The sequence below is a fragment of the Hippocampus bargibanti genome, linkage group LG04, assembly GCF_051943395.1.
Source record: "Hippocampus bargibanti isolate YZ-2025 linkage group LG04, ASM5194339v1, whole genome shotgun sequence".
NCBI classification, from domain to species: domain Eukaryota; kingdom Metazoa; phylum Chordata; class Actinopteri; order Syngnathiformes; family Syngnathidae; genus Hippocampus; species Hippocampus bargibanti.
Genome location: NC_142737.1, coordinates 6,743,465 through 6,767,746, shown reverse-complemented (window position 1 = coordinate 6,767,746; position 24,282 = coordinate 6,743,465). Strand labels below are relative to the sequence as shown.

Below are 24,282 nucleotides of genomic sequence, written 5' to 3'. Positions count from 1 at the left end.
CATACTAGTATTTTTCATGTAAATTTAATGATATGGTTCTGAAATTAGGGCGGCCCAGTCATCAATTGGAGAGCGAATGGTAGTTTGTCTTTGTGTGCCCTGCGATTGGCTAGCAACTAATTCAGGGTGTCCCCCACCTAGAGCACGAAGACGGCTGGGATAGGCTCCTGCAACCCCACGCAACCCTAATGAGGATAAAGTGGTCCGGAAGACATGCATGTTAAGTCTCACGATTTGGTCGGTAGATTCCCGATTTTGACCACAATACTCAATGTATAAAACAACTATTGACACAATACAGACAGTTCATTTGCAAGGTGAAACAAAAGAATATGTAAAAAAACAAAATACATTTTTAGAGTAATTGAATGTATAAATAAACAATGTGAGAATTTTTGTGTTTTATTTACTTCTAATTTACACTTTTGCCAAACCTCGAAAAGAAGACGTTAGTAGACAAGAAATTCAGCCCCGTCAGTGATTTCAAATGGCATGGATGGAAAGGGAGCGATATCGCACTGTGCTCCATTGGTTTAGTCTGCTCAGTATCTCTGAGGGGAGTGGGCGAGGAAAGAGAAGGCGAGTGAGCGAGCAAGCAAGCCAGCAGCGGAGAAACCTGGAAATCAACGTCAACTTAGCACCCAGCACGCAAGAAATGTCGCCTTTGACATAGCGATATGCACAGGGTCGCCGATCGACGCACCGCGCCGCGGGTTTAGGCGACAGGAGCAGGTCGCCTGTGGACAACATTCCCGACGACCGTACTCTGGACGCAGCAAAACAACCAAAGTGGTATAAGAAAAAAAGGAGAGCGAAATAGACGAGGGTTGGTGACAGAGCAGTGCCAATAAAACAACACAAATATAGTGTCGAAGGTGAGCTCCGAGCACAGAAGCAACAATGAGACTTGATTTTATGTTTGGGGCGTTCAACATGTGCTTTCCCGGTGTGAACTTTATTCCCAGGAAACAATGAAGACGTAGCAAGAAGTCACCAAGTGTCTCGGACCTGCTAGCCATCCAGTTTGAAAGCGAATGCGAGGTAAAGCTAACGCGTGCTAGTGAAAGCCCATAAGCAGAGTTAGCTTGTTGGGCTAACGCTAGCTGACAGACTCCCAACGCGTTTTGGGCAACTTTTGCTGTTGTTTCCCGGGAGCCCAAACACTGACGGAGTGTGTTAATAAAAGAGGGGAAGGGCCGGTTCCCTTCTCGACTTGTTCCCCTCGACATATTCTCCTGGCTCAATGGCAGCGGAGGTCAGTAGTGAGGAGTCGGGTTCGGTCACTGCGGGGACAGGAGGAGGAGGAGGCCCGGAGACGGCCCCGTTCCCTTGCTATCCCAGGTCGACCAGAGTGAGGGTGGCGGATTTAGGATCTGCGCCAACATTCCGTCAACTCACAAACACGTCTCCGGACTCTCTCCCGGACATGAGTATGATCTATCCCATATCAAGTGGGGATATAAGCGGATCTACCCTGTCCACGACAGCGAGTGGCGGAGGTGGACATTTAGTTTTCCAAGGAACTAGCTCAGGGAACGTGGGCGGCATGTGCGGCTCTCCCACTTCAGAAACACCGGCTTGTCGGATTTCACCCACATCGACAGCCCCGGACGGGGTGACTGACTTGCCCCCGCTACCGCCTGCACCACCTCCCCCTCCTCTCCATTCAGGTTGTGGAGGCACGATGGATGAAAGCGATCAACAAGATGGGCCGGAATACGAGGAGGAAGAGGTGGTGTTCCCCCTCTCTGCACCGCCCACGAACCAGTGAGTACAACAGTGACGAGCAACCTGTGATGCATGCAAATACTCAAAAATTTGCTTTGCAAAAATAATGATGGAACATTTTTCAGGATTTTTAAAGTTGGGAACATAACATGGGAACCATTGGTGTTAGGAACAAACCAGGTTTTTATGTGCTTGTGGATATTCTCATTCATGCACGTCATTACTTTCTTGGTGCGTTGAATCGCTCATAACTATACTGCTGCGTTTTGTCTTAGACAACAGAGAGCAAGCAAACCATTTATCAGGGTTTTACAAAAAAAAAAAGAATGTTGGTTCTTAAACGCGATTTAAATCGTGCTCACCCGTTGACTGAAGCTGAGCTGTGGTTAGTTCTTACCTGATCCCTGTGTGATGTGATTTTCAGTTGACAGCAAATGACAAGATGGACAAAAACATATTCCAGAAACATATTAAACAATACATGGAGAAGTATTGTGTCAATACATGAGAGCTTACACAGACGTACATGGAGAAGAATAAATCGTTTTTTTTAATCATTATTTAGCATGTTCAATACTATCGTTAAACTCCGCCATGAACTTCGGCTATTCAGATGCCGTTTCTGTAAATGTATCACACAACCCCCAGCGGTAGAAGTTAATTTATGTTCATGAAGTCACTAATTACAACCACATTTTTTTCTTAGGGGCAACAAGGTGGATGATTTATTTTCTTTTTTCTTCAAGAAGAAATTGCTCCCTCATATTAATCAAATTCAGAGAAGACTTTTTGCATAAAAATATGCATTTGCTGTCATGCAAGAATAATACTAGCATTGTATTTAATCACTGAGGAGGAATTTTTAAGCCTCGACAGAAGCCACTCATGTGTTTTTTTGTTTGTCTGAAACGGTTTAATGCTACCGCGAGATACTTTATGTAATCTTTCCTAGCGTCATTTAGCGCTACTCAGTCTCAAAGCGATGTCATGGAACAATGACGGCACGCAGTAAATCATTTTCTGGATGCTTGTGATTCAAATTGCTCTCCATGACTAAACTGCACTTTGCGCTTTGTTGTCATCATTGCCTTATACGATCAATATTTTTGACATGCATGATTCATTTCAGCGTTAGACACCTCTAGACTGAAATGACGCTGTAACATTCACACAGCCTTGACATTTGTTAAATTCTCATTTGCGAAGTGCAGCACTTTGTCGTTTTTGGCCCTCGCCCTATGAGATATGGAAAGCAATGGAGCTTTTATTTTAGTTGCCACTCATCTCGTTGTCGATAAGACAAGCTAGCAGGCGCCCAGTGTCATACTGTTTTGATTGTGCTGCAAAGTCTAGAATAGAATGTAAACTACATTTCGGACCTGTCCCGGCTGTTAATATATTTTTAGCATTTTCAAGTAACATTCATCTCAAAAGTACATCCATTTCTCACCTCGGACTGTATGTGTTCTCTAATTGGCAGCATGTCTGATATTCAATTCCTGTGAGTTAGCAGCTCATGAAGCATCTTTTCTAAGAGTGGATAGCGGAAAATATTTGCCCCCGATAAAAGTGGTCTTCTCTACATGTTGCACAGTGACCGTGAAAGCTTAACTCGGCGCATTGAACAGAGAGCCTCGAGTGAAAATATGAAAGAGAGAGCGAGCGAGACATTCATAAACACCTTTCGGCAACCGACATGCCATTCATAAACTTGGCGTGTGCAATAAGAATGTGACACTGACGGCTATCAAAGTCGAGCTGCGAGTGTGTTGCAACTGCCCAGAGAAAGAGTGAGCTTAATACTTGAGCTTAAACAAACAACCCTGGGAAATGAGTCGTGGATTTTCACGTTTCCACGAAGATTAGAGATTGCCCTGAGTCAGAAAGGGTTTCCCAGAGTTGTTGGTCGAGGAGAAAAATGGGGATGAAGAGGGGGGTAGGCGCCCGTGTGAATTAATTCGCTAACTTGCTAGCGAGATGGAAATGTGATTTTCACTGCATGCGTGTTTGTTACGTCATGTGACATAGACAATAAGATTCACAAAATGTCTCGCTGAAGCATCATGTCAAATTGGCTCTCACAGTCGCTGATGCTCACTGTCTAATGCAATATGTCCAAAGTCCTGCCCTGGGGCCAAACATGGCTTTTGGTCAATTTTCATCCGGCCCATAGCCTTCGTCATATCGGAATCGTCTATATTGGCCAAGTATGTAGAACACACAAGGAATGTGTCTCCGTTAGAACACGCTGCACTAGTATCAGCATAAAAAAAGACATGACAAATAAGTATGGAGGACACTAATAAAGGCTAATATAATTTAATTCCTTCATGTAAATGGTACCTCTCGGGAATAACTGTGAGACAATATGCAAAATATCACGCAGGCAGTGGTTCAAGTGAGTACTAAGCTGGAGCTACAATGATTATAAGGGGATACTGTTCCACAGGGTTGTGCAAAATTGCAAAAAGGCACGGTACAGTTGTATTTGGGTTACTGTTTAGAGCAGGGGTGTAAAAGTCATTTTTTGCCGCGGGCCACATTGTAGTTATGTTTTCCTCTCGAGGGCCCTTTTGAATTTGGGGAACCCATTAGAATGTTTAAATCCCTTCAAATATTACATATAGAGTACACAGCAAATTAATGAATAACTCGTTTTCAAATCTGAAGTCAAGAATAATGACTTTTATTGTGGTTGACATCCAAAAATATGAAATTTTGGCTCAGATTTTAGCAATCATCATGGAATTTAACACGTTTGATTTGCTTTCGCGGGCCGAAAAAAAATGATGCGGCGGGCCGGATTTAGCCCGCGGGCCTTGACTTTGACACCTGTGGTTTAGAGAGTTAATGGTGAGGAGGAAGAAGCTGTTTAAATGTCTGCTGGATTTGGTGCGCATGGATCAGGATGGCTGGAAAAGGTGGTGGGCAGGGTGTGGAGGGTACAGTAGGATTTTCCGCGGCCTTGTCTTGATTCTTGCTATGTGGCAGTCATCGAGAGTGGGTAGGGTGATGTTATATACCGTATTTATTTTAATACAATGCGCACACCCCTAATTTTCAATAAAAAAATCGGTATAAAAATGTTTCACTCTTTCTCGGCTCAGACCAAGCATTGTGATAAAAATCATTTATTGACAATGTAAACACTGAATGGAAACTCTGGATCTTGGTAATTTGCAATGCTTAACTCGCGTTCCAGTGTTGGCGAGGAAAGGAAATAAAGTGTAGCTAAAGAAATGGTAATCAACAATAATAAAAAAAGGAATGCCTGTGATCCGGGTCATTCCGAGAATCGAAACTAAAGGGCGAGAATAGCTATGGAAATGCTCCCCCAGAGAATTTTTTTCCCAGGCCTCGTTTATAACGCGCACCCAAACTTTGAGTTCTTGTTTTAGGTAGAAAATTTAGCGCGTTATACTCGATTAAATACGGTAATCAATAACATCTGGCTGACATGTAGAATTAATACATTGCACAGTAGCGCTGTTACCTGCATGTGCTTAGTCCTGCCAATTAGTACATGAGTAATTTACTCAATTTTCTAAAATGTCAACAAAAGGAGGAAAGTTGAAAGCCGGCGGTTCAAGGATGGGTGGAAATTGGACTATTTCTTCACCGAAGCATGTAACAACTGGTTCTGCCTCATTGTGGAGAGACAGTGGCTATTTTTACAGAGTTCAATGTGAAACGGTTTATTTCAATTAATTGCTTTTGATTGGAAAGAATTCCCGCCATGGTTGCCTTCCACCCCTACATTTTTAACACATCAAATCTGCACATCCCCATTTGCACCCCCCTTTGCAAAAAGTTTGGATACTCCTGGTCGAATGGATTGGATTAGCCTTTATTAGTCTCGCAGTGGAGACACTTACGTGTGTCGTATTTATGGACCGATGACTTCATCATTGTTGGGTGGGTCACGTGACATTTTAAGAACCATGTTTTGGGTTGCTTGACTGAAACCTATATTGTGAAATTGCAAGCCCTTGTACCCATATTGTATTCGAAGCCTTGCGACTCACATCGATGAGGAACAAGCCGATAGTTTCCATACATTTTCAGTGCATTATGCAATGTCCTGTCATCCCCTTCCAATCCTCGCTCTGCCCCCTGCCTTTTCTCTCCAGCATCCTGTTTTTCAACACTTCGCACCCATTCATTGTAGCCCTAAAGGGGGTCTCCCCGATAGTTTCAGTGGCATTTGACGAGACTATTTGAAAGACTTTTCACTGATCTTTTAGCACTTTTCCATGAGGCTCAGAGTGATATAGAGACCGTCTATAGAGCATAAATGTCCTGTTCAGGTTGTTATTGATTAATCAAATGCATCACCGTTCTTGTCACAAAATAACAAACACGCAATCAACTTATGTCGAGGTAGGTTGTTGAAATGTGTGGCGTTTGCTACCATGTCACTTTTCAAACTATACCATAATGCTGTTTTGTGGCTTATGCGGTGTGTTGCGAACTTGCATTTGTTTTTTCATTGCTGTCCCTCTCATTTTTAATTCTGTGGTGGGTGTGCAGGGAAGGAGCAGCTCTACAGTCTACGGCAACGCACTGACTTTGGTTAGTTAACTCATTCCCTGCCAGACGATGTGCAAAAATGTGTCCACTCCAATGCCAGGGTTTTTGTAATGTTCACTCAAATTGCAGGAGCCACTGAATATTGCGTTTTAGGACTACATAAACATTTCATACAGCATTAGAAACCTTAGATTATCTTTTTTCATCAGAAAAAGAGTTAATTCCTAAGTTATATGGGTATGGAGTTATCTGAGCTTGAAAGAAAGGGGCTCTACAAAATACAATACAATACATAGATATTGATTTATATAGCGCTTTAACAACAAATAAAGCTGTAACAAAGCGCTAACAGGCACAAAATGCAAATGCTGCCCCCTCGTGGAAGGGAAAAACATTGCCAGAGGTCTGGCGAGCGCTTTATCTGCACCCCCACAAGAAAAACCAAAACCCGAACGAATTCGGGTCACACTTTTCTATTCACAAATAACTTCGGGAATCGCAGCGATTGACTTAATTACAAATACATATTTTGCAGTGTGAAACTAGCTTGGGTCATCTCTCACCAAAAGGTTTTTATTGTGTGGTTTTACCCTTTTGAGCATATTAAAACACATCATTGTAAACACATTTGAATGAGTATGTATTTAAAGCTCAAGATGCGTATGGCGAGTTGACAATAACGATTCACTCCATAACTTTGATGATGAATTCTTAAAAAAGACAATGTTGTCTATGTCTAATTGCAGTCAATCAGAGTACACTTTTCACCATGTAGCATTGAACTCTGTGTGTGTGATTGATTAAATATATTTCACACACAATAATAAATAAACACATCTGTGATCGAACGGGATGGTGGTCAGTGAATTTTGATATTATCGTATCAATGCAAACTCAACAATTTTGATTGAAACTGAATTAATTGACTTTCTAAATGGTCTCATCATTGTGGCTTTTTTTTAATAGCTACCGGGAAGTGAAAAGCAAACGATGACATAAGCATTTTTTCCCCTAACAAGCCATTCATTTGGACTTAAGTATGTGGTCAGCAGTCTGGTTATTGCTCCCCTTGTCATTTTAACTGTTCTCTTTAGATGTTTTGGGGCAAGGCTGGGGCCGAGCTCACATTCATGACTGTCTTAAGACCCACACACGTCACTGGAGGATGATGAGTATCGTACAGATGTCTTGAGAGCCAAATTGCCAGTCCCCCCGCCCTTTCTGTCCCGTGGAGTTAGAAACCAATCGGCTGCACGCTCATGGTTTTTTTTTAGAGAGAGGAGAAGGAAAGAGAAGTAGGGAGCAAGTCAGAGGAGGATAAGTGAGAGCATCAATTGCACGGTTGCCCTTAACTTCACTCTCCTTCCTAAAAACGATTGATGCCGCTGAAGGATAACAGACATCATGAGTCCAAAATAAAAGCACGAGCGGTGTTCGCCCTATTTTCGTGGATTGTGACAGCGGCATTGCTTCATCATGTCTTATTTGGATTTCAAACTGCCTGGGCTCAGCTTCCCACGTCAAAGCTCACATTTGGCCGCGCGATAGCCGCATCAGCTGAGACTGTGGAGGGAGATGCAGCAGAGGGCGAACTCGTCGTAAGTGGGGCGGTCGTTAAATGATCACCCCATATTCCTATTTTTGATGGCACCTGCTGATTTGGTCCATAGTCAAATGTGATAATATGTGTAATATGATTGTACAATACTGTATTCAAATTGATTTCTTCAGTTCATGAGACATTTCTTGATTTATTTTGCCATCCGCCCACCCAGCGTAAGGTTTGGTCGCTCCGGTGACGCAACACTAATTTCAAACGATGCCGTCCCATAGCGTTTTGCTGTTTATAAAGTCTGTTGATGTGGAATTGCCTGTTGTGTTTCCCACCAATCTCAAATCATTAAATACGGGTAATTATTTAATTAAAGGTAGACTTCCCTTTTCGGTTAATCCATTTATTGGCGATTAGGGGTAGCAAAGAACTTGTCGGTAATCCGCGGAATACCCGTTAATGAGTGGTGTGCAGACTTAATACGCGTGCAGTGCAAATTGCCTTTTGTATTGAATACATTTGTTCCGTTGCTGAGATGACAATGATGAAGCATGGGAGAAAAAGTGGCCCGGGTGTTCTTAACTCATTCACTGCCATTCCAGAACTTTTTCGGGGATTGAAAAGCATGACGTGGAGCGTCGTTCCTGAATTTGTTCGGGTTTTATTTTTTCTGGTGGGGGTGCGAATCAGACCTCTGGCCATGTTTTTTCCATTCCACGAGAGGCGGCATTTGCCTTTTGTACCGCTGCCCCCAATTCCATTGCAGATAACTCTAGAGCTAAATAAAATCGACAAACTTTTTTTTCTGGTGAAAGAAGAGGGTCTAAGGCAGGGGTGTCAAAGTCATTTTTTTGCCGCGGGCCACATTGTAGTTATGGTTTCCTCTCGAGGGCCGTTATGAATTTGGGGAACCCATTAGAATGATTAAATCCCTTCAAATATTACATATAGAGCACACAGCAAATTAATGAATAGCTCGTTTTCAAATCTGACGTCAAGAATAATGACTTGTGGTTGACATCTAAAAATATGAAATTTTGGATCAGATTTTAGCAATCATCATGGAATCAAGTTTGATTTGCTTTCGCGGGCCGAAAAAAAATGATGTGGCGGGCCGGATTTGGCCCGCGGGCCTTGACTTTGACACCTGCAGTCTAAGGTTTCTCACGCTACATTGACTGTTTATGTATACCTAAAACTCAGTCTTCTGTGGGTTCTTCAATTTGAGTGAAAATGACAAAAACCCTGGCATTGGAGTGGACACATTTTTGCACTTTGTCTGTCAGTGAATGAGTTAAATGATTTCTAAAGTTGACATCCTTAACGGATTAAAAATGTGACACACAGATGTGTATTTTTGAGCTCATGTCGACGTACAAACCACAAAATTATGATCATTAATTCATTTTGAGCTCCAAGTGATCACATCTTGGTGACCGTTTTGTATCTCAAAACATTGAGGGAGTAAAACCTGCTCAACCTGGGCCCTGGCTCTTATTATTTTGCCATATTCCGTTTCGACGATCTTGAGTGATACCGTGCTTGACAGCTGACAGTCAAACTTGTACACAGGAAGCACAGAAAATGATCTGCCTTTTCATCTTGCCTCACGATAACATGACACTGTGGGCCACTGCGCATATTTTAGCTGCGAGTGTCTTGTGGTGACTTGATGTTAAGGAAGTGGTGAAAAACCACTCCGAATGTCCTTGTTGAAAATGTCCTTATTGTGTTTTTGCCATGTGAACGAAGGAACATGCAGAATGTGACTTCCTTTCCTCCAGTGTGGTGTCAGTCATGTAAGAGAAACAGGATGTCATTGTGGTGCTCGCTGTTCATGTTCAGACATGAATGGGGCATTCCTCGAGTTGATAAAAGCACCTATAAACACCGCCATGGACGATGCTTGTGTCTGTTACTATCTGATCTGATGAGATGGAGTTTTGAAGTGGAGTGAAAATATATACCGTCGCTTATTTAGGGAAAAATCAACACAGTCTTACAAATATTACACAGACAGAATGGCTCATTTTGTGACCTAACTTCGTCAGGTTAATATTGAGGCGTGTGAAAAATTCTCTGGATGGGTTTTGAACTTGAGCTGATGTGCTGGGGAGTTGTGTCATCGCCCGAGTCAATAAATGATGGTCATTGCTCTCAAATAACCACTCGTGTTTATTTCACATCAGTTTCTTTCTTTTTGTATTGTTAGAATGTCACCAAGGTGCGCAGGTGTGAGTTGTAGACGAATTTGTTCACGGTTCAGTTCAATTTCACACGGCCTTGTTACTCGCGTGCGGTGGGAGACACGATGACGTTTTGTGTTACAGACAGCAACCGGGCTCATGCAGATTATTTTATGATTATTAATAATATTATTACATTCAGCAGGAAATTTTAACTCATTCGCTGCCATTCCCTGAATTTATTTGGGAATTGAAAAGTGTGACATGTAGCGCCATTCCTGAATTTTTTTCAGCCTTTAGTATTTCTTGCGGGAGGGAGGGTGCTGATAAAGCGCTGGTCAGACCTCTGGCAATGTTTTTCCCCTTCCACGGGGTGGCAGCATTTCCCTTTTCCCCATGTTAGCAGTTTGTTCCAGCTTCAGCTGTTATGCTATATAAATCAATATGTGTTGTATTGTATGTTGTACAGCCGCCCCCATTTCAAGCTCTGATGACACCGGACCCATATAACTTTGGAATTAACTTTTTTTCTGATGAAAGAAGAGAGTCTAAGGTTTCTTACGCTGAATTGAATGTTTATGTGGTCCTACAACTCAATAATCTGCGGGCCCTGCAATTTGAATGAAAATGAAAAAAAAAATGGTGAGGATTTTTACTTTATTTGAATGTTATTGTACCGATGACCATTTGATATTTGAGGTAATGGTGTACATTTCCAGGTTGAGTGAACGCTGGCTTGTCTGGCCGCCGCTGCTCACCCGCAGAAAAAAAGATGCTCTTATCCTGTGCCTGTAGTGTCCTTGAGAGTTTTGAAAGACACTTATAAATAAATCATTTTCGTTCAGTGGGCAGTATTTGTTTGTCCATCATGATGCAATTCTACCATTAAATGTGCCTCTCATGCGAACTGTATAATTTGTGTTCTTTAAAATGCAATGTGTAAAATTAATAGTGTGCGGTTTGCGCGCGATTCCGCAATGGCAAGTGCTTCAACCTGCGGTTTGTAGCCAAATTACTTTTGTAAAATGATGTGTTGAGCTACGCTTTCGGACACGGACTTTTTTTATATTTCCCTTTTCACTCATATATCCATTATCCCACCCTTGTCTTGGCTCTTTGCTGCGTCTTGGCCCAACTCTGCAGCTGAACTCCATCTCCCTCTTCAATACTCTTATCACCAGACACTTCACTTTCCTGCTCCTGGCTTTCTTTCTACAAGCTCTCTTTAGGTAGCAGGTTTCGTCACGCTTTCTTTACAAAAAGAGACGCGCTGGTTCATGACGACACGGAAGCTTTTTTAGCTCTCTTGTTACAAGAAGTGCAGCCATTTTTTTAAACCCCCGCCTGAGTGGCTGCCCTTTGAGGCACTTATGGCCTAAATTTGGATAAAGCATTTTCATTTTGCACCTCGGTCGGGAAAGTTTATAATATTCAAGTTCACCTGATGCCTCATGCACTTTAATAGTCTTTTCACGTAATGACAATAAAACAAAACTAAAAACCAGCAAAAAAGAGTCTAAGTCAGTTAATTGGAGTGATTTCATTTTGTTGCCGTTGGCTCATGTGCTTGAAGGCGAAGAGTTTTGGCTCCGGTGCTCAGGCAGTACTTATCCCATCAATTAATCGGATAATCGGATGAAAATTGTTTTTGCATAATCAAACAATAACATGCGCGTGTGAGTTGCAGGTTTTGCCATCTGGTTCACAACTCAGTTTGTGTGCAGAATTGAACACTGCCAAGATTTGGGGTGGATATTTTTCTCTTCACATTTCAATCCAACCCTGATTTATAGATATTACTATATTCATCCCTGAAAGGAAAACTGAGACCATTTTTTTGTTTCCTAACTGACATCAGAAAAACGTTTTATAGCATCTAAAATACCCAAAACACGCAACACAGGCTGATATTTTTAGTCAAATGCAAAACACGTTGTTAATAAAAATGACTTAAAGTGTGCTAAAACTGCAACAAAATGAGCTGCGAATTGAGGATTTTCAGAAAGTCCCATCCCCAGTTCATGACGTCACACCATAGAGTTCAGATTCGGAGAAGATGCTTGCTTGATACTCATCCAGTTATACATATGAATAAAATCGTCCTGAAGAGGAAAGCGCCCAGAAAATGCACAAGATGGCGCCGAAGCTCCGTTGGAAATGGACTGATTTGTGTCAACTTCTGTTATGTTACCGCAATTGGTAGTCTTGGTGCAACACACAACGATTCACCATCGCATTATTTATGTATTTTCCTTCTAATTTCACCATCAACACGACGTTTTCAGACCAATCAAAGTACCCAAAATGCATTGTGTGTCGCTTTCTCGGTCAGGGGCATCGTCATCAACTCAAACAAAACTTCCTGAATATTCAGCGCGAGTCTTAAAGCATAAAATATAACTATATGCGGTGGAATCTTTGCAAAATGCGCTCAGTAGAAGTCATTTGAAGTCATTTTACAAATTATGGACACAACTTGTCCGGTGGTGTGGGTTGTCCTTTAACATGAATTGATTTCAATTTTGTGCATTAGTTATGTATTGGGCAGTGATTGGTAACACACAGTTGCATAAAAGCTATCAATGTGAACCATTACACCCTGAAAACATTTTCAAGCTTGCACGATATATTTTGAAATAACAACATTCAAAATTGCTGATAGCAAATTTGTAGCCATTAAACTGGAAACTTGGTTTGAAACAGTTCAAAGAAATTGATACGGATGGGTACACTTGTTTTAGTCTTTGCATGTTAAAATGTTTTGGAAGCCTGTGACAGCCTACAATGTCTGTTTTTTTCCTGGATGTGAACTTGCGCAGAAGCACAGTGGGCTAATGCTACACGGAAGGCCTTGGTTGCAGTGAACGCAATGTAATTGTAACCACGGCATCTAACTAACCTTGTTTTGTGGTGTGTTTGTCCCCAGGTGGTACCATGGCAAGCTAGACCGAACCATTGCTGAGGAGCGGCTGCGCCAGGCTCGGACCCATGGCAGCTACCTCATCAGGGAGAGTGACCGCCGGCCCGGTTCCTTTGTCTTGTCTTTCCTCAGCATGACCAATGTGGTCAACCACTTCAGGTACGTTTCCGCATGTGTAGAGAATGGACAATCTGTCGCACTTTGTCTTGAGATTTTCCTTTTCAAAATGATGTATTCTGATATCGTTCTTCTTAGAACAACACTGTGGTAAAAACAAAAATTGCAGAGAGTAAGCTACCAAAACATCAAAGTGAAACAAATTACGATTTTTTTTTCTCTCCATTTATCAATCAGAAAGGTGGACTGGTGGACTCTAGCTATTTTTTTTGCCATGCCTACATTAACTGCATCTGAGAATGTTTGCAGTATTTACTCACGTTTCCTTTTGTTAATGTACCCAATCTTCTTGGTATTGTACTCTTCGTTTTAGCCTATCTAGCTATCTGGCTATGTCTAGCTAGCTATGACTAGCGAGCTAGCTCTGACTAGCGAGCTAGCTATGACTTGCGAGCTAGCTATTCAGTCATAAAAATGTCATGACCACCCTTTTCTAATAACTGAAAATGCGGCAACGCTTTTGCTGTTGATGTTTTTCAACAAAAATGAAAAAAAGGGAAGGTGAACTTCTGTTGGCTTTTGTCTGTGAGCTGTTATAAAAAAGTGAAAGTAAGTAAAAAAGTCGGCTATCCGTGGTGGGGGAACGAGCCCTGCCGCGGGTCATGAAAGTCAGCGAGAATTTGATAGCCACCCATCACGGTTTGGACCTTTTCTGTTTTAGCCAAAGCCATCGTGTAGAGATTATAGTTTGATGCTGTTCTAATGAAGTATCAGTAACTTTATGTGATTTATTCAATGCATTCATGTCAGGCCAGGATGTAATTATGGGCCTGGACGGGATGGGCCCCGCTAAAGGGATTATGAACATCAGGTTAATTGCACGACACTTGTAATGGTTAATGTGCTTAGACGACCCATGAATCAAACTGCACTTTATTTTAAATACAATCAAAGAATTGGCTGCTGTTTAATGGATGAAATAAATTTCCAGCTGCTCCCCGCCTCCCCGTTTTTTCATGCCATTGCTAACATCCATTACTTACAGTCTGCTGTCAATCATCTTTCTACCACATTTCTGATGCAGGCAAACTGGTAAACATTACGACTACATTTCGATGATCAAATACCGTCTCACTGACCATTCTCGTTATTGCGCTCTCGTTTCAGGATAATCGCCATGTGTGGGGACTATTACATCGGCGGAAGGCGGTTCTCTTCCTTATCAGACCTAATTGGTTACTACAGCTACGTGTCTTGCCTGCTAAAAGGAGAAAAGCTGCAGTGGCCTGTGGCGCCTCCGGAGGTGAGACCATCACTGAAATTTTGTTGACATTGTGCAAGAATAGCAAAAGTTATCTGAAGTGCATTCATTTGATATTTAGGAGAGATATTACAGTAATTTACATCATGATTAGCTGTAACGTAAGAAATGTAATATTCGGAATTGGATAATCTAATTTGTTTTTCTTTTTAATCACTTTGCTTAGCCTGTGGAAGACAGGAGGAGAGTAAGGGCCATACTGCCATACACCAAAGTGCCAGATACTGACGAGATCAGGTAAGCAGTCATACATGTCTTGCGCATCTAGTGTAAAAACATTAAATTTGGTTTCATGATAGCTATAGAAACCTCAAATGCAGTTAAAGCCCGCCCCCTGCTGGTTAGTTTACGATACATCAGAAATACAGCACCAAGAAGTGGGTTAGTTGGGATGATTCAATGAAAAAAAAAGTGTCACTCGCACTGTTACATATCACATAGTCCCTTCTTGTACCATGAAAACCTTTGACCAAATTCGTCTGCAGCTTCCTGAAGGGAGACATGTTCATCGTTCACAATGAACTGGACGACGGTTGGATGTGGGTGACTAACGTTCGTACGGAGGAGCAGGGCCTCATTGTAGAAGATTTGGTGGAGGAGGTGGTAAGCGCATTCTACATCTATTCAGTGTGCTCTACTTAATTCCATCACAACCGATATTCAAAGACAAACCGCTTTCTCTTCATGCATCTCCAGTGCCGGGAAGAGGATCCACATGAGGGAAAAATGTAAGTGATTGTATCATTTTTAAAGTTGGAATGTTAATAAACGCGACTAATGCTCATGTTGGCTACGCTACAGCTGGTATCATGGAAAGATCACAAAACAAGAGGCCTACAATCTCCTGATGACGGGTAAAAGGCATTTATATCAAATTTGATGTTTAGGAAAAAAATGTCATTATTAAAGAATTAATATTGCGATCATTATATCCGTGTAGCGAAAAACCACTAAATGTCCATTTTCTCTTGCTCATGCGTAGTTGGCCAGGTGTGCAGTTTCCTCGTGCGGCCGTCCGACAACACACCTGGGGACTACTCCCTCTTTTTTCGCACCAATGAAAACATCCAAAGGTTTAAGATCTCTCCCACCCCCAACAACCAGTACATGATGGGAGGGAGGTACTACAACAGGTTTGTGTACAATCATCATTTTCATCTGAAAAATGTGTATCGAGGCACGTCTTGATTTGGGCTCTCGTCCGCTAGCGTCGACGACATCATCGACCATTACAAGAAGGAGCAGATTGTCGAGGGTTACAACTTGAAAGATCCCGTTTCAGTTCAGGTAGACGCATTGATGTGGAATGTTGAAAACAAGAACATGCCTCAAAATACTTTTTTTAATTACTGTATTTTCCGGTGTATAGGCGCACCAGAGTATAAGGCGGACCCCCAATGAATCATGTATTTTCAAACTTTTTCCTTAAAAAAGAGGCACCGTCAATGAATGAATAAAGTTTCCTAAATATAATATATAAAACGATAAAACTTTTCCATATACAGTAGAAGGCATACCACGTTTTATGGCGCTACATCAGACGCTGAGGTTACGTACGACTTCTTCTATAGGGGGAAATGGAGTCGGTGATTGCTGACAGTAGTTGCGAGACCTGTTGTGGCTTAATATGACTTCATATATAAGGCGCATCTACGTATAAGGTGCTGTTGAAGAAAATTAATGCTTTTGGGTGCACCTTACATTGGAAAATACCGTATTTAAAATGATAAATTATTATAATAATAATAATATGGAGGATCCAAATAATGAAGCTAACCTCACCTATCAGAGATATAATCAATAGTTTGCTGGGTGTCTGGTCTCAATGATCCGCCTCACGCTTGTTTTTAATCAGCAGCAAGAACAAGTTATCAGCGACACGGTGGACGGAAGAGAAATTTACAACACAATCCGACGAAAAACAAAAGACGCTTTCTACAAAAACATTGTCAAAAAAGGCTACCTCCTCTTCAACAAAGGTGCGTCTCACGAATCGTATTTTATCGGCCCAAATGTTGAATCTCCCTTCTATTGCGATTCAATCATCTCTAATTTGAATTCTTGCAGGCAAAGGCAAACGGTGGAAGAACCTCTACTTTATACTGGAGGGGAACGATGCCCAGCTCATCTATTTTGAGAGTGAAAAAAGAGCCACCAAACCCAAAGGGCTGATCGACCTCAGTGTGTGCTCCGTCTATGGCGTTCACGACAGCCTCTTTGGCAGGTGAGGTGTGCCCGATTTAGTGAGGCTATTTGAAGATGCTGTCGAGTAAAACGGTCTTCTTATTTTCTTTTTTTATATATATTTGTATTGTTCCTTTTCAGGCCAAATTGTTTCCAAATTGTTGTCCAGCACTTTAGTGAGGAACAATACATTTTCTACTTTGCCGGGGAGGTTCCTGAGCAGGCACAGGTAAAAAAAAAAGTGATCAAATAACCCTGAAGTCAAGTCGTCCTTGTTTTGAATGATTTAATTTATTACTTTTGCTGGCACAAGGAGTGGTTTTAATGTTCATTCTTTTCTTTTTTATTTCCAGGATTGGATGAAATGCCTTCAAACATTTTGTAGTAATTTAAGGAAGACAACTCAGCCCACCTCCAATAAACGGTTGAGACAGGTATGCAAGGACGAACAATAAACATTTTTAAAATCTGTTGTGTGTTTCACAGACCATATTATATCGTATTTTCCGGATTATAAGGCACAACTTCAACGAATGACATACCGTATTTTCAGGTGTATAATGCGCACTGGAGTATAAGGCGCACCCCCAATGAATGGTGTCTTTTCAAACCTTTTCCATATACAGTAAAGTCTCGTTATATCAATATCGGTTATATCGATAGTACTGCTTATTACGATAATATTTCTATGAACGCAAGGAGAAAATTTACATGCCGCAGGATCGGATATATCGATAGTCCGGTTATATCGATATTTTTTCCGACTCCCAAGAATATCGATATAACGAGACTTTACTGTATATGGCGCACCGGACTAGAAGGTGCACCTTCAATGAATGAAAAAAAGTTTTCCAACTTTAATATGGAATTACACGCAAATTTTTCAAATATGAGGCATACCAAATTATAAAACGCTACAGTAGAGGCTGGGGTTACGCACTATTTCTTCTACAGGGGGAAAATGGAATCTGTGGTTTTTGAGTGTAGTTGCGAGACCTGCTGTGGCTTAATATGACTTCACATATAAGGCGCACCGGCGTATAAGACGTAGTCATCTTATGAGGAGAATGAAGGCTTTTGGCTGTGCCTTATACACCAGAAAATACAGTATTTTAAAGCTTTTCCCATATATAAGGTGCCTGCTCAGCTTTTAAAAATGTTTTAAAGCTTTTGGATGCATTTATTCTCAGAATGTAAAATTGAACTGCCCAAATTAATTTTCAACATCATCCAAGGTTGATTTAAACAAAGTGTGGTTGATTGCAGGTCTTGTTAGTTGTGTGTTCTTTGCTATGTATGGTCCAAAGCAAGTGCAGCAATGAGATCATCTGACTCCCATTTTCTTAGTTGGTCAAAGAAATTTTAGGAATTTTATTGCAACTAATCTCTCTTATCTGAAGTCGAAATTGCAACTTTTATTTTAGGTGAGCAGCCTGGTGCTCTATGTGGAGGAAGCCCATAAGCTGCCGGTGAAATATTTCACCAACCCTTACTGTAACATCTACCTGAACAACGTCCAGGTGGCCAAAACGCACCCGAGAGAAGGGCCAAATCCCGTCTTCACAGAGGAGTTCATTTTTGAGTATGCCTCCTTTTTCGTACATTAGAGTTGCTTCTTTTTCGTTGGTCACTAACATTGGAAAATTGTATTGATCTGTTCCTAGTGATCTCTCGAGTGAAATCAACAGATTTGAGATCAGCCTCAGCAACAAAACAAAAAAGAGCAAAGAAAGTGACATACGTACGTGCTTCTGTTGGTTTGAAGAACAATTTCTTTGTCTGTTTTCTTTCAAACATTTTCCCTTTCGGTTTTGTCGCTTCTAGTATTCATGCGTTGCCAGCTAAGCCGTCTGCAGAAGGGCCAGATGATCGACGAGTGGTTCCCTCTCAGCTCCCACGTGCCTCTAAAGGGCATTGAGCCAGGTTCATTACGCGTACGTGCACGCTACTCAATGGAGAAGATCATGCCCGAAGAAGAATACAGCGAGTTTAAGGAGGTCGGAACCATTGCGATTCACACCGACGAGTCCATACACTCTCTACGGTGACTCCATGTTGACGTTCTCCCCCTTTGTAGATGATCCTGCAAAAAGAATTCCACGTCATCTATGCTCTGGCCCACGTGTGTGGTCAGGACCGCACCTTACTGGCAAGCCTCCTCCTGAGGATCTTCAGACATGAAAAAGCCGAAGCCCCTCTTCTCAGGACTCTGAATGATCGAGAGATTTGCATGGAGGGTAAGACAATGAAAATGAAAAGAAATACTATGTTGATTCGTCATTGCTGCGATTTGTATCGAAATTGGAACGTCCCTTCGGAGATGACTAAGCTTTGTGAATGTAGTACAATCCTGATGACCAATACACCAAATATTGACCAATATGTACTCTCAAAAAAGAGTCTTCAAGCTGTGTGTCAAACTAAACATCAAACAAATTAATTACCGTATTTTCCAGTGTATAAGGCGCACCCAAAAGCCTTGATTTTCTTCAAAAGACCCTGCGCCTTATACGCCGGTGGACCTTATATGTGAAGTAATATTGAGCCGCAACAGGTCTCGCAACTACTGTCAGCAGCCACCGACTCAATTTCCCCCAGTAGAAGAAGTAGTCCGTAACCCCAGCCTCTAGTGCCTTATAATGTGGTGCGCCATACATTTGGAAAACTTTTATATTTATACTACAGTAAAGTCTCGTTATATCGATATCGGTTATATTGATAGTACCGCTTATTACGATACTATTTCTATGAACGCGAGGAGAAAATTACATGCGCGCAGGGTCCGATATATCGATAGTCCCGGTTATATCGATTTTTTTTCCGACTCCCGAGAATATCGATATAACGAGACTTTACTGTATATTGTATTTGGAATTTTGGGGGCATTCATTGAAGGTGTGCCTTTATATATGGAATTTTTTGGAAAATACACTATTCTTTGGCCGTGCGCCTTATACTCCAGTGCGCCTTGTACACTGGAAAATACGGTACTTGTTTTTTTTTTTTTTTTTTTTTTTTTTTTTTTAAACAACCACATTGCATTTCTAAAATTTCTCAAAATATGTGCATCATGCTAACGCCTAATGTAAAGTGCCAACGCATTTATGTTACGATAAAAGCACATTAGTCAGTGTCCACTAAACCCGCACACCCCCAACCCCCTTTACTTCACTTAAGCTTGCAATCAAATAAGTCGAAATTCTAATCACAGAATTGGCTCTGTGGCCACCATTAATCAGTTTAGTCTGAGCTAGCTTTCTCCGCTCGTCGACAGATGAAGCCACAACGTTGTTCCGGGCCACCACTCTGGCCAGCACTCTGATGGAGCAGTACATGAAAGCCACAGCGACGCCGTTCGTCCATCACGCTCTAAAGGACACCATTCTTAAGATTATGGAGAGCAAACAATCCTGTGAGGTAAAAACAACGTTGCTTTTGACTTCTGTACTGGACTTACGTGAAAAGAATACAGTGATACCTCATTTTACGAACGCTTTAGCTCACGAACTTTTCGCCTCACGAACATTAAATTCGCAAGCATATAATCTTGCCGGACGAACCAAACCACAGAGCGCCATGGTGGCTGGCGGACTAGTTTTCCGCAGATGAACACCAAACCGCACGATCGAACAGCGCCACGGTGGCTGGCGGACTAGTTTCCCACACCCCCTTTCTTTGAGTGCAGACATGGTTTGTTATCGGGTGGAGTACTTTTGTTTTTATGGGACCGAAAAAGACCCCACCACAACTCGTGTTAAGCCGAAGAGGACACAAAAGAAAATTGCGGTCGAGCAGAAGAAGGAGATCATCGAAAAACACGAACAAGGTGTGCGTTTGTGTGACTTGGCGTCGCAGTACCAGTACGCGAAGTCAACCGTTGCTGCGTATGGCTAAGTGTGTTTCTGTGTTGTCTAAGCAACGTTCTCAGGCAATAGAAGAGGTTGAAAAACTGTTGATTTGCATTAACGAAAAGGCTTATTTAGTAGAAAATTATGTTTTATGGTGACCTGGGAACGGATTATTCTCATTTTTAATGGTTTCTTATGGGAAATAAATGTTCGGCAGATGAACTTTTCACCTTCCACACAATTTCTGGGAACTAATTAAGTTCGTGAGCTGAGGTATCACTGTACTCCTGTAACAATACTGTCACCAATACACAATCATTAGGTCCAGTTTTGTCAAGTTAATTCATTACATTATACCCGAATGCGTCCATTCACACAAACGTCAAATCTTACAAGCTTCAGAATTGTACATACAGGAGCTGTGACATGACATTTGCCTGGTTTCCATCCGTCTCATTTCTAGTTGAACCCTTCCAAACTGGAAAAAAATGAGGATGTCAACCTAAACCTGGCTCACCTCCTCAATATCCTGTCGGAACTGGTCGAAAAGATCTTCATGGCTGCTGAGATCTTACCACCGTAAGCGCATGGATGACTTTCATTAAGCGTACCGTTTTCATGGCGATATCCTGAATGAGTCGATGATTGCTGAATATTATTATTGTTCCAGGACGCTAAGATTCATTTATGGCTGTTTGCAAAAATCTGTGCAGCAGAAGTGGCCAACTAATACCACCATGAGGACCAGAGTTGTAAGGTAAATGCGAAGACGTTTTCTTACTTGGTTTTTACTGATAAAAATCAGCGCCTTATTGCATCAACTGTTATATGATGAACATAAAGCACTAGAGTTTTACAGATGTGATAAATGGAGATATTGACTTCACATTACGTTACAGCCACTTGATAGGTAGCAAATCAAAGAAATATTGCATTTTATCGGTCATCTCACCTTTTGTTATAACGTACGTCTCTTTCTCTCTTTCTTTCAGTGGTTTTGTTTTTCTAAGACTCATCGGTCCTGCCATCCTCAACCCGAGAATGTTTAACATCATTGCCGGTAAGCAGCCAGCTAAAAGTCAGACGTCTCCTTCTTGCTCTTTGAGCGGATTTTTACTTTTGTATTTTACTGCTCGACCCGTCCAATAAACTTCCCAGGCATGATTCTGGTGTGTTACGTTTCTGTCCTCTTCACAGATCCTCCATCTTCAACAGCGGGCAGGACCCTCACTCTGGTGGCAAAATCTGTTCAGAACCTCGCCAACCTAGTGGAATTTGGTGCAAAGGTATGAGACTGATAGAGATGAGACAGAATAGAAGTTATTGTGTTTAAAAGTTTCATCCTGTTGTATGCTTAGTCAGCCGAACACGTGTGACTACAAGGCCTACAATACAGCACAGAGAATCTGGGGTCAATTTGAGGCGAACAGACATAGCCTGTTCAACTGTCATATTCATGTAGGAGATCTGGCCTTGGACTAATTTAGGACTTGGTAAACTCCTTCACAGGAAGAGGTCATTAGCCAGGTTACAAATCTATCAGTTTATGGAAAGGTCACTCGTTAAAATGTCTACATTCTGTTGGTTTATGGATGTTGGTGCTTGTACCAGGGGACGACTTGAAGGGATATTAAAATCAAGAAGGGAGCGTTTTACTAATGTATCACTTGAATTTGCATGTACAGTGTGACCCAAAAAGATGTGTACCCATGAAAAATTCAATTGTGGCTTTGATTAAAAAGCTATTTATTTCAAATTACAACCCCACACTATTCAGTTTATGGAAGACCATTCACCAGTTTCAGCTATTTATGTCAATGTTTAGTCAATTTATGGCTTTCCCAAGATGTGTTCCAAATTTCCACCATTTTGCTGCAAGCAAACATGTACTCGTCTGACAAAGTTGTCAATCACTTTTACAAACTCCTCTTTTGGGAGAAAACATTGCTGAAGTGAGGGACTCAATAGGACGCATCTTTTTTGGTCAACCTCCAGAAAGAGGGAAAAAATTGACAGAAATAGCTGAAACTTGGTGAATGGTCTTCCATAAACTGAATAACGTGAGGTTGTAATTTGAAATAAATAGCTTTTTAATCAAAGCCACAATTGAAAATTTAATAGGTATGCATCTTTTTGGGTCACTCTCAAAATGGTTTCTGAGGTCGGGCGTTGAAGCGCACACACGAAGTGGCTTCATGAAAACTGCGCCCCCTGCCGGCAATAAGACACTCTTCCTGTATTCGAGCCTTTGTTCAGTGTTCGAGCGAACATCTCTGACATTAAGACATCTGCCTGGAACGCCATTTGACGGTATGACATCGTCTGACAATGTGCCGTTGTGTTCACACACACAGGAGCCTTATATGGAGGGTGTGAATCCTTTTATCAAAAACAACAAGCATAGGATGATCATGTTCCTGGATGAGTTGGGGGTAAGTAATGTTTTTTTGAGTTTTTGGTAAATTTCCCTCGCGGTTGACATCCTTGCCGGCAATATGACGCAATCAACACAGAGTTGCTGTCGGGATTTTGTTTCCAGAATGTTCGCGATCTTCCTGAAACCACAGAGCACTTTAGGACGGACCTGTCCCGAGACCTGGCTGCATTGCACGAGCTCTGCGCCGCACACTCAGATGAACTTCGGACGCTTAGTAATGAGAGGGGGGCTCAGCAGGTGAGAGATGAGTCGTGCGTCCCTTTGCTGACATGAAACTACTGTATTTTCCCGTGTATAAGGCGCACCGGAGTATAAGGTGCACCTGCAATGAACGGTGTATTTTCAAACTTTTTCCATATACAGTGATACCTCAGCTTATGAACTTAATTGCTTCCCATAAAGTGTGTGTAAGGCAAAAACTGTCTTCCAAACATTAATTTCCCATAGGAAACCATTAAAAATGAGAATAATCCGTTTCCAGGTCCTCATAAAACATAATTTTCTACTAAATAAGCCTTAAAACTACACAAAATATACCTTATTTTATGTATAATAAATGTGCTATTCTATTGTAATTAAAGAAATAAACTGTACTGTATAATAAAGTCGCTTTATTTACCTTTGTGATGGTCGTTGATGTAGTTGCCTCTTGATATCGGAGTGAAGTTGTCGTACGTTCGTGTTCAATGATCTTCTTCTGCTCGACCGTAATTTTGTTTTGTGTCCTCTTTGGCTTAACACTAGCCTGTGGTGGGGTCTTTTTTGGATCCATGATAGCAAATGTATCCTTGATTACATGCCACGTATGCACTCAGAGAAAGGAGGCGTGGAAAAATAGTCCGGCAGTCACGGTGGCGCTGTGGTTTGGTGTTCATCCGCGGAAAGCTAGTCCGCCAGCCACTGTGGCGCTCCGTGTGTTTCCCGAAAACTAGTTCATATGCCAAGATTATATTCTTGCGAATTTAATATTTATAAGGCGAAATGTTTGTTAGCTAAAGCGTTCATAAACCGAGGTACGACTGGATAAGGCGTACGAGAGTATAAGGCACACTTTCAATGAATGAAAAAAAGTTTTCCAAATATAATAGATGAATACCTAAGGGTTTTCCAAATATAAATGAAATGTATAATAATAATAATAATAATAATAATGTTCTAAAGTAGAGCCTGGGGTTACGCGATACTTCTACCAAGGAAAATGGAGGCGGTGGCTGTTCACAGTAGTTGCGAGACCTATTGTGCCTCTCTATATTTTGTAATTTTTGGGAAAATAGTTTAATTGCAAAAAATGTGGGAAATATCACTGACTTATTGGATGTTAACTGGTGTCTCTTCTCTCTCCCCCTCCCCAATGTGCAGCATGTTTTAAAAAAGCTGCTGGCCATCACGGAGCTCCTCCAACAGAAGCAGGCTCAATATGCCATGTCGAACAGCAACAGGTAGTACAGCATCAACACCA

At 41.6% G+C, this 24,282-nt stretch overlaps 1 protein-coding gene across 2 annotated transcripts in view; it reads left to right on the top strand.

The window, feature by feature from the left end:
• Positions 1 to 560: 560 nt before the first annotated feature.
• rasa1a (RAS p21 protein activator (GTPase activating protein) 1a) overlaps positions 561 to 24,282 on the top strand; it is a 29,006-nt gene continuing 5,284 nt past the window's right edge. Inside the window, exons 1-26 of one of the 2 annotated variants that reach the window (XM_088993774.1) lie at positions 561 to 875; positions 966 to 1,767; positions 12,923 to 13,075; positions 14,201 to 14,336; positions 14,521 to 14,591; positions 14,840 to 14,957; positions 15,051 to 15,082; positions 15,156 to 15,208; positions 15,337 to 15,487; positions 15,563 to 15,641; positions 16,213 to 16,333; positions 16,422 to 16,578; positions 16,680 to 16,767; positions 16,892 to 16,972; positions 17,963 to 18,120; positions 18,203 to 18,279; positions 18,363 to 18,535; positions 18,616 to 18,775; positions 19,813 to 19,955; positions 20,850 to 20,965; positions 21,057 to 21,143; positions 21,379 to 21,446; positions 21,584 to 21,672; positions 22,741 to 22,818; positions 22,926 to 23,060; positions 24,183 to 24,262. In XM_088993774.1, coding sequence (XP_088849900.1) covers positions 1,244 to 1,767; positions 12,923 to 13,075; positions 14,201 to 14,336; positions 14,521 to 14,591; positions 14,840 to 14,957; positions 15,051 to 15,082; positions 15,156 to 15,208; positions 15,337 to 15,487; positions 15,563 to 15,641; positions 16,213 to 16,333; positions 16,422 to 16,578; positions 16,680 to 16,767; positions 16,892 to 16,972; positions 17,963 to 18,120; positions 18,203 to 18,279; positions 18,363 to 18,535; positions 18,616 to 18,775; positions 19,813 to 19,955; positions 20,850 to 20,965; positions 21,057 to 21,143; positions 21,379 to 21,446; positions 21,584 to 21,672; positions 22,741 to 22,818; positions 22,926 to 23,060; positions 24,183 to 24,262 — 3,128 coding nt within the window. In that variant the 5' untranslated portion in view covers positions 561 to 875; positions 966 to 1,243. Of the gene's footprint in view, positions 876 to 965; positions 1,768 to 12,922; positions 13,076 to 14,200; positions 14,337 to 14,520; positions 14,592 to 14,839; positions 14,958 to 15,050; positions 15,083 to 15,155; positions 15,209 to 15,336; positions 15,488 to 15,562; positions 15,642 to 16,209; positions 16,334 to 16,421; positions 16,579 to 16,679; positions 16,768 to 16,891; positions 16,973 to 17,962; positions 18,121 to 18,202; positions 18,280 to 18,362; positions 18,536 to 18,615; positions 18,776 to 19,812; positions 19,956 to 20,849; positions 20,966 to 21,056; positions 21,144 to 21,378; positions 21,447 to 21,583; positions 21,673 to 22,740; positions 22,819 to 22,925; positions 23,061 to 24,182; positions 24,263 to 24,282 lie in introns of both variants that reach the window. The other variant, XM_088993773.1, reaches the window with a different exon arrangement.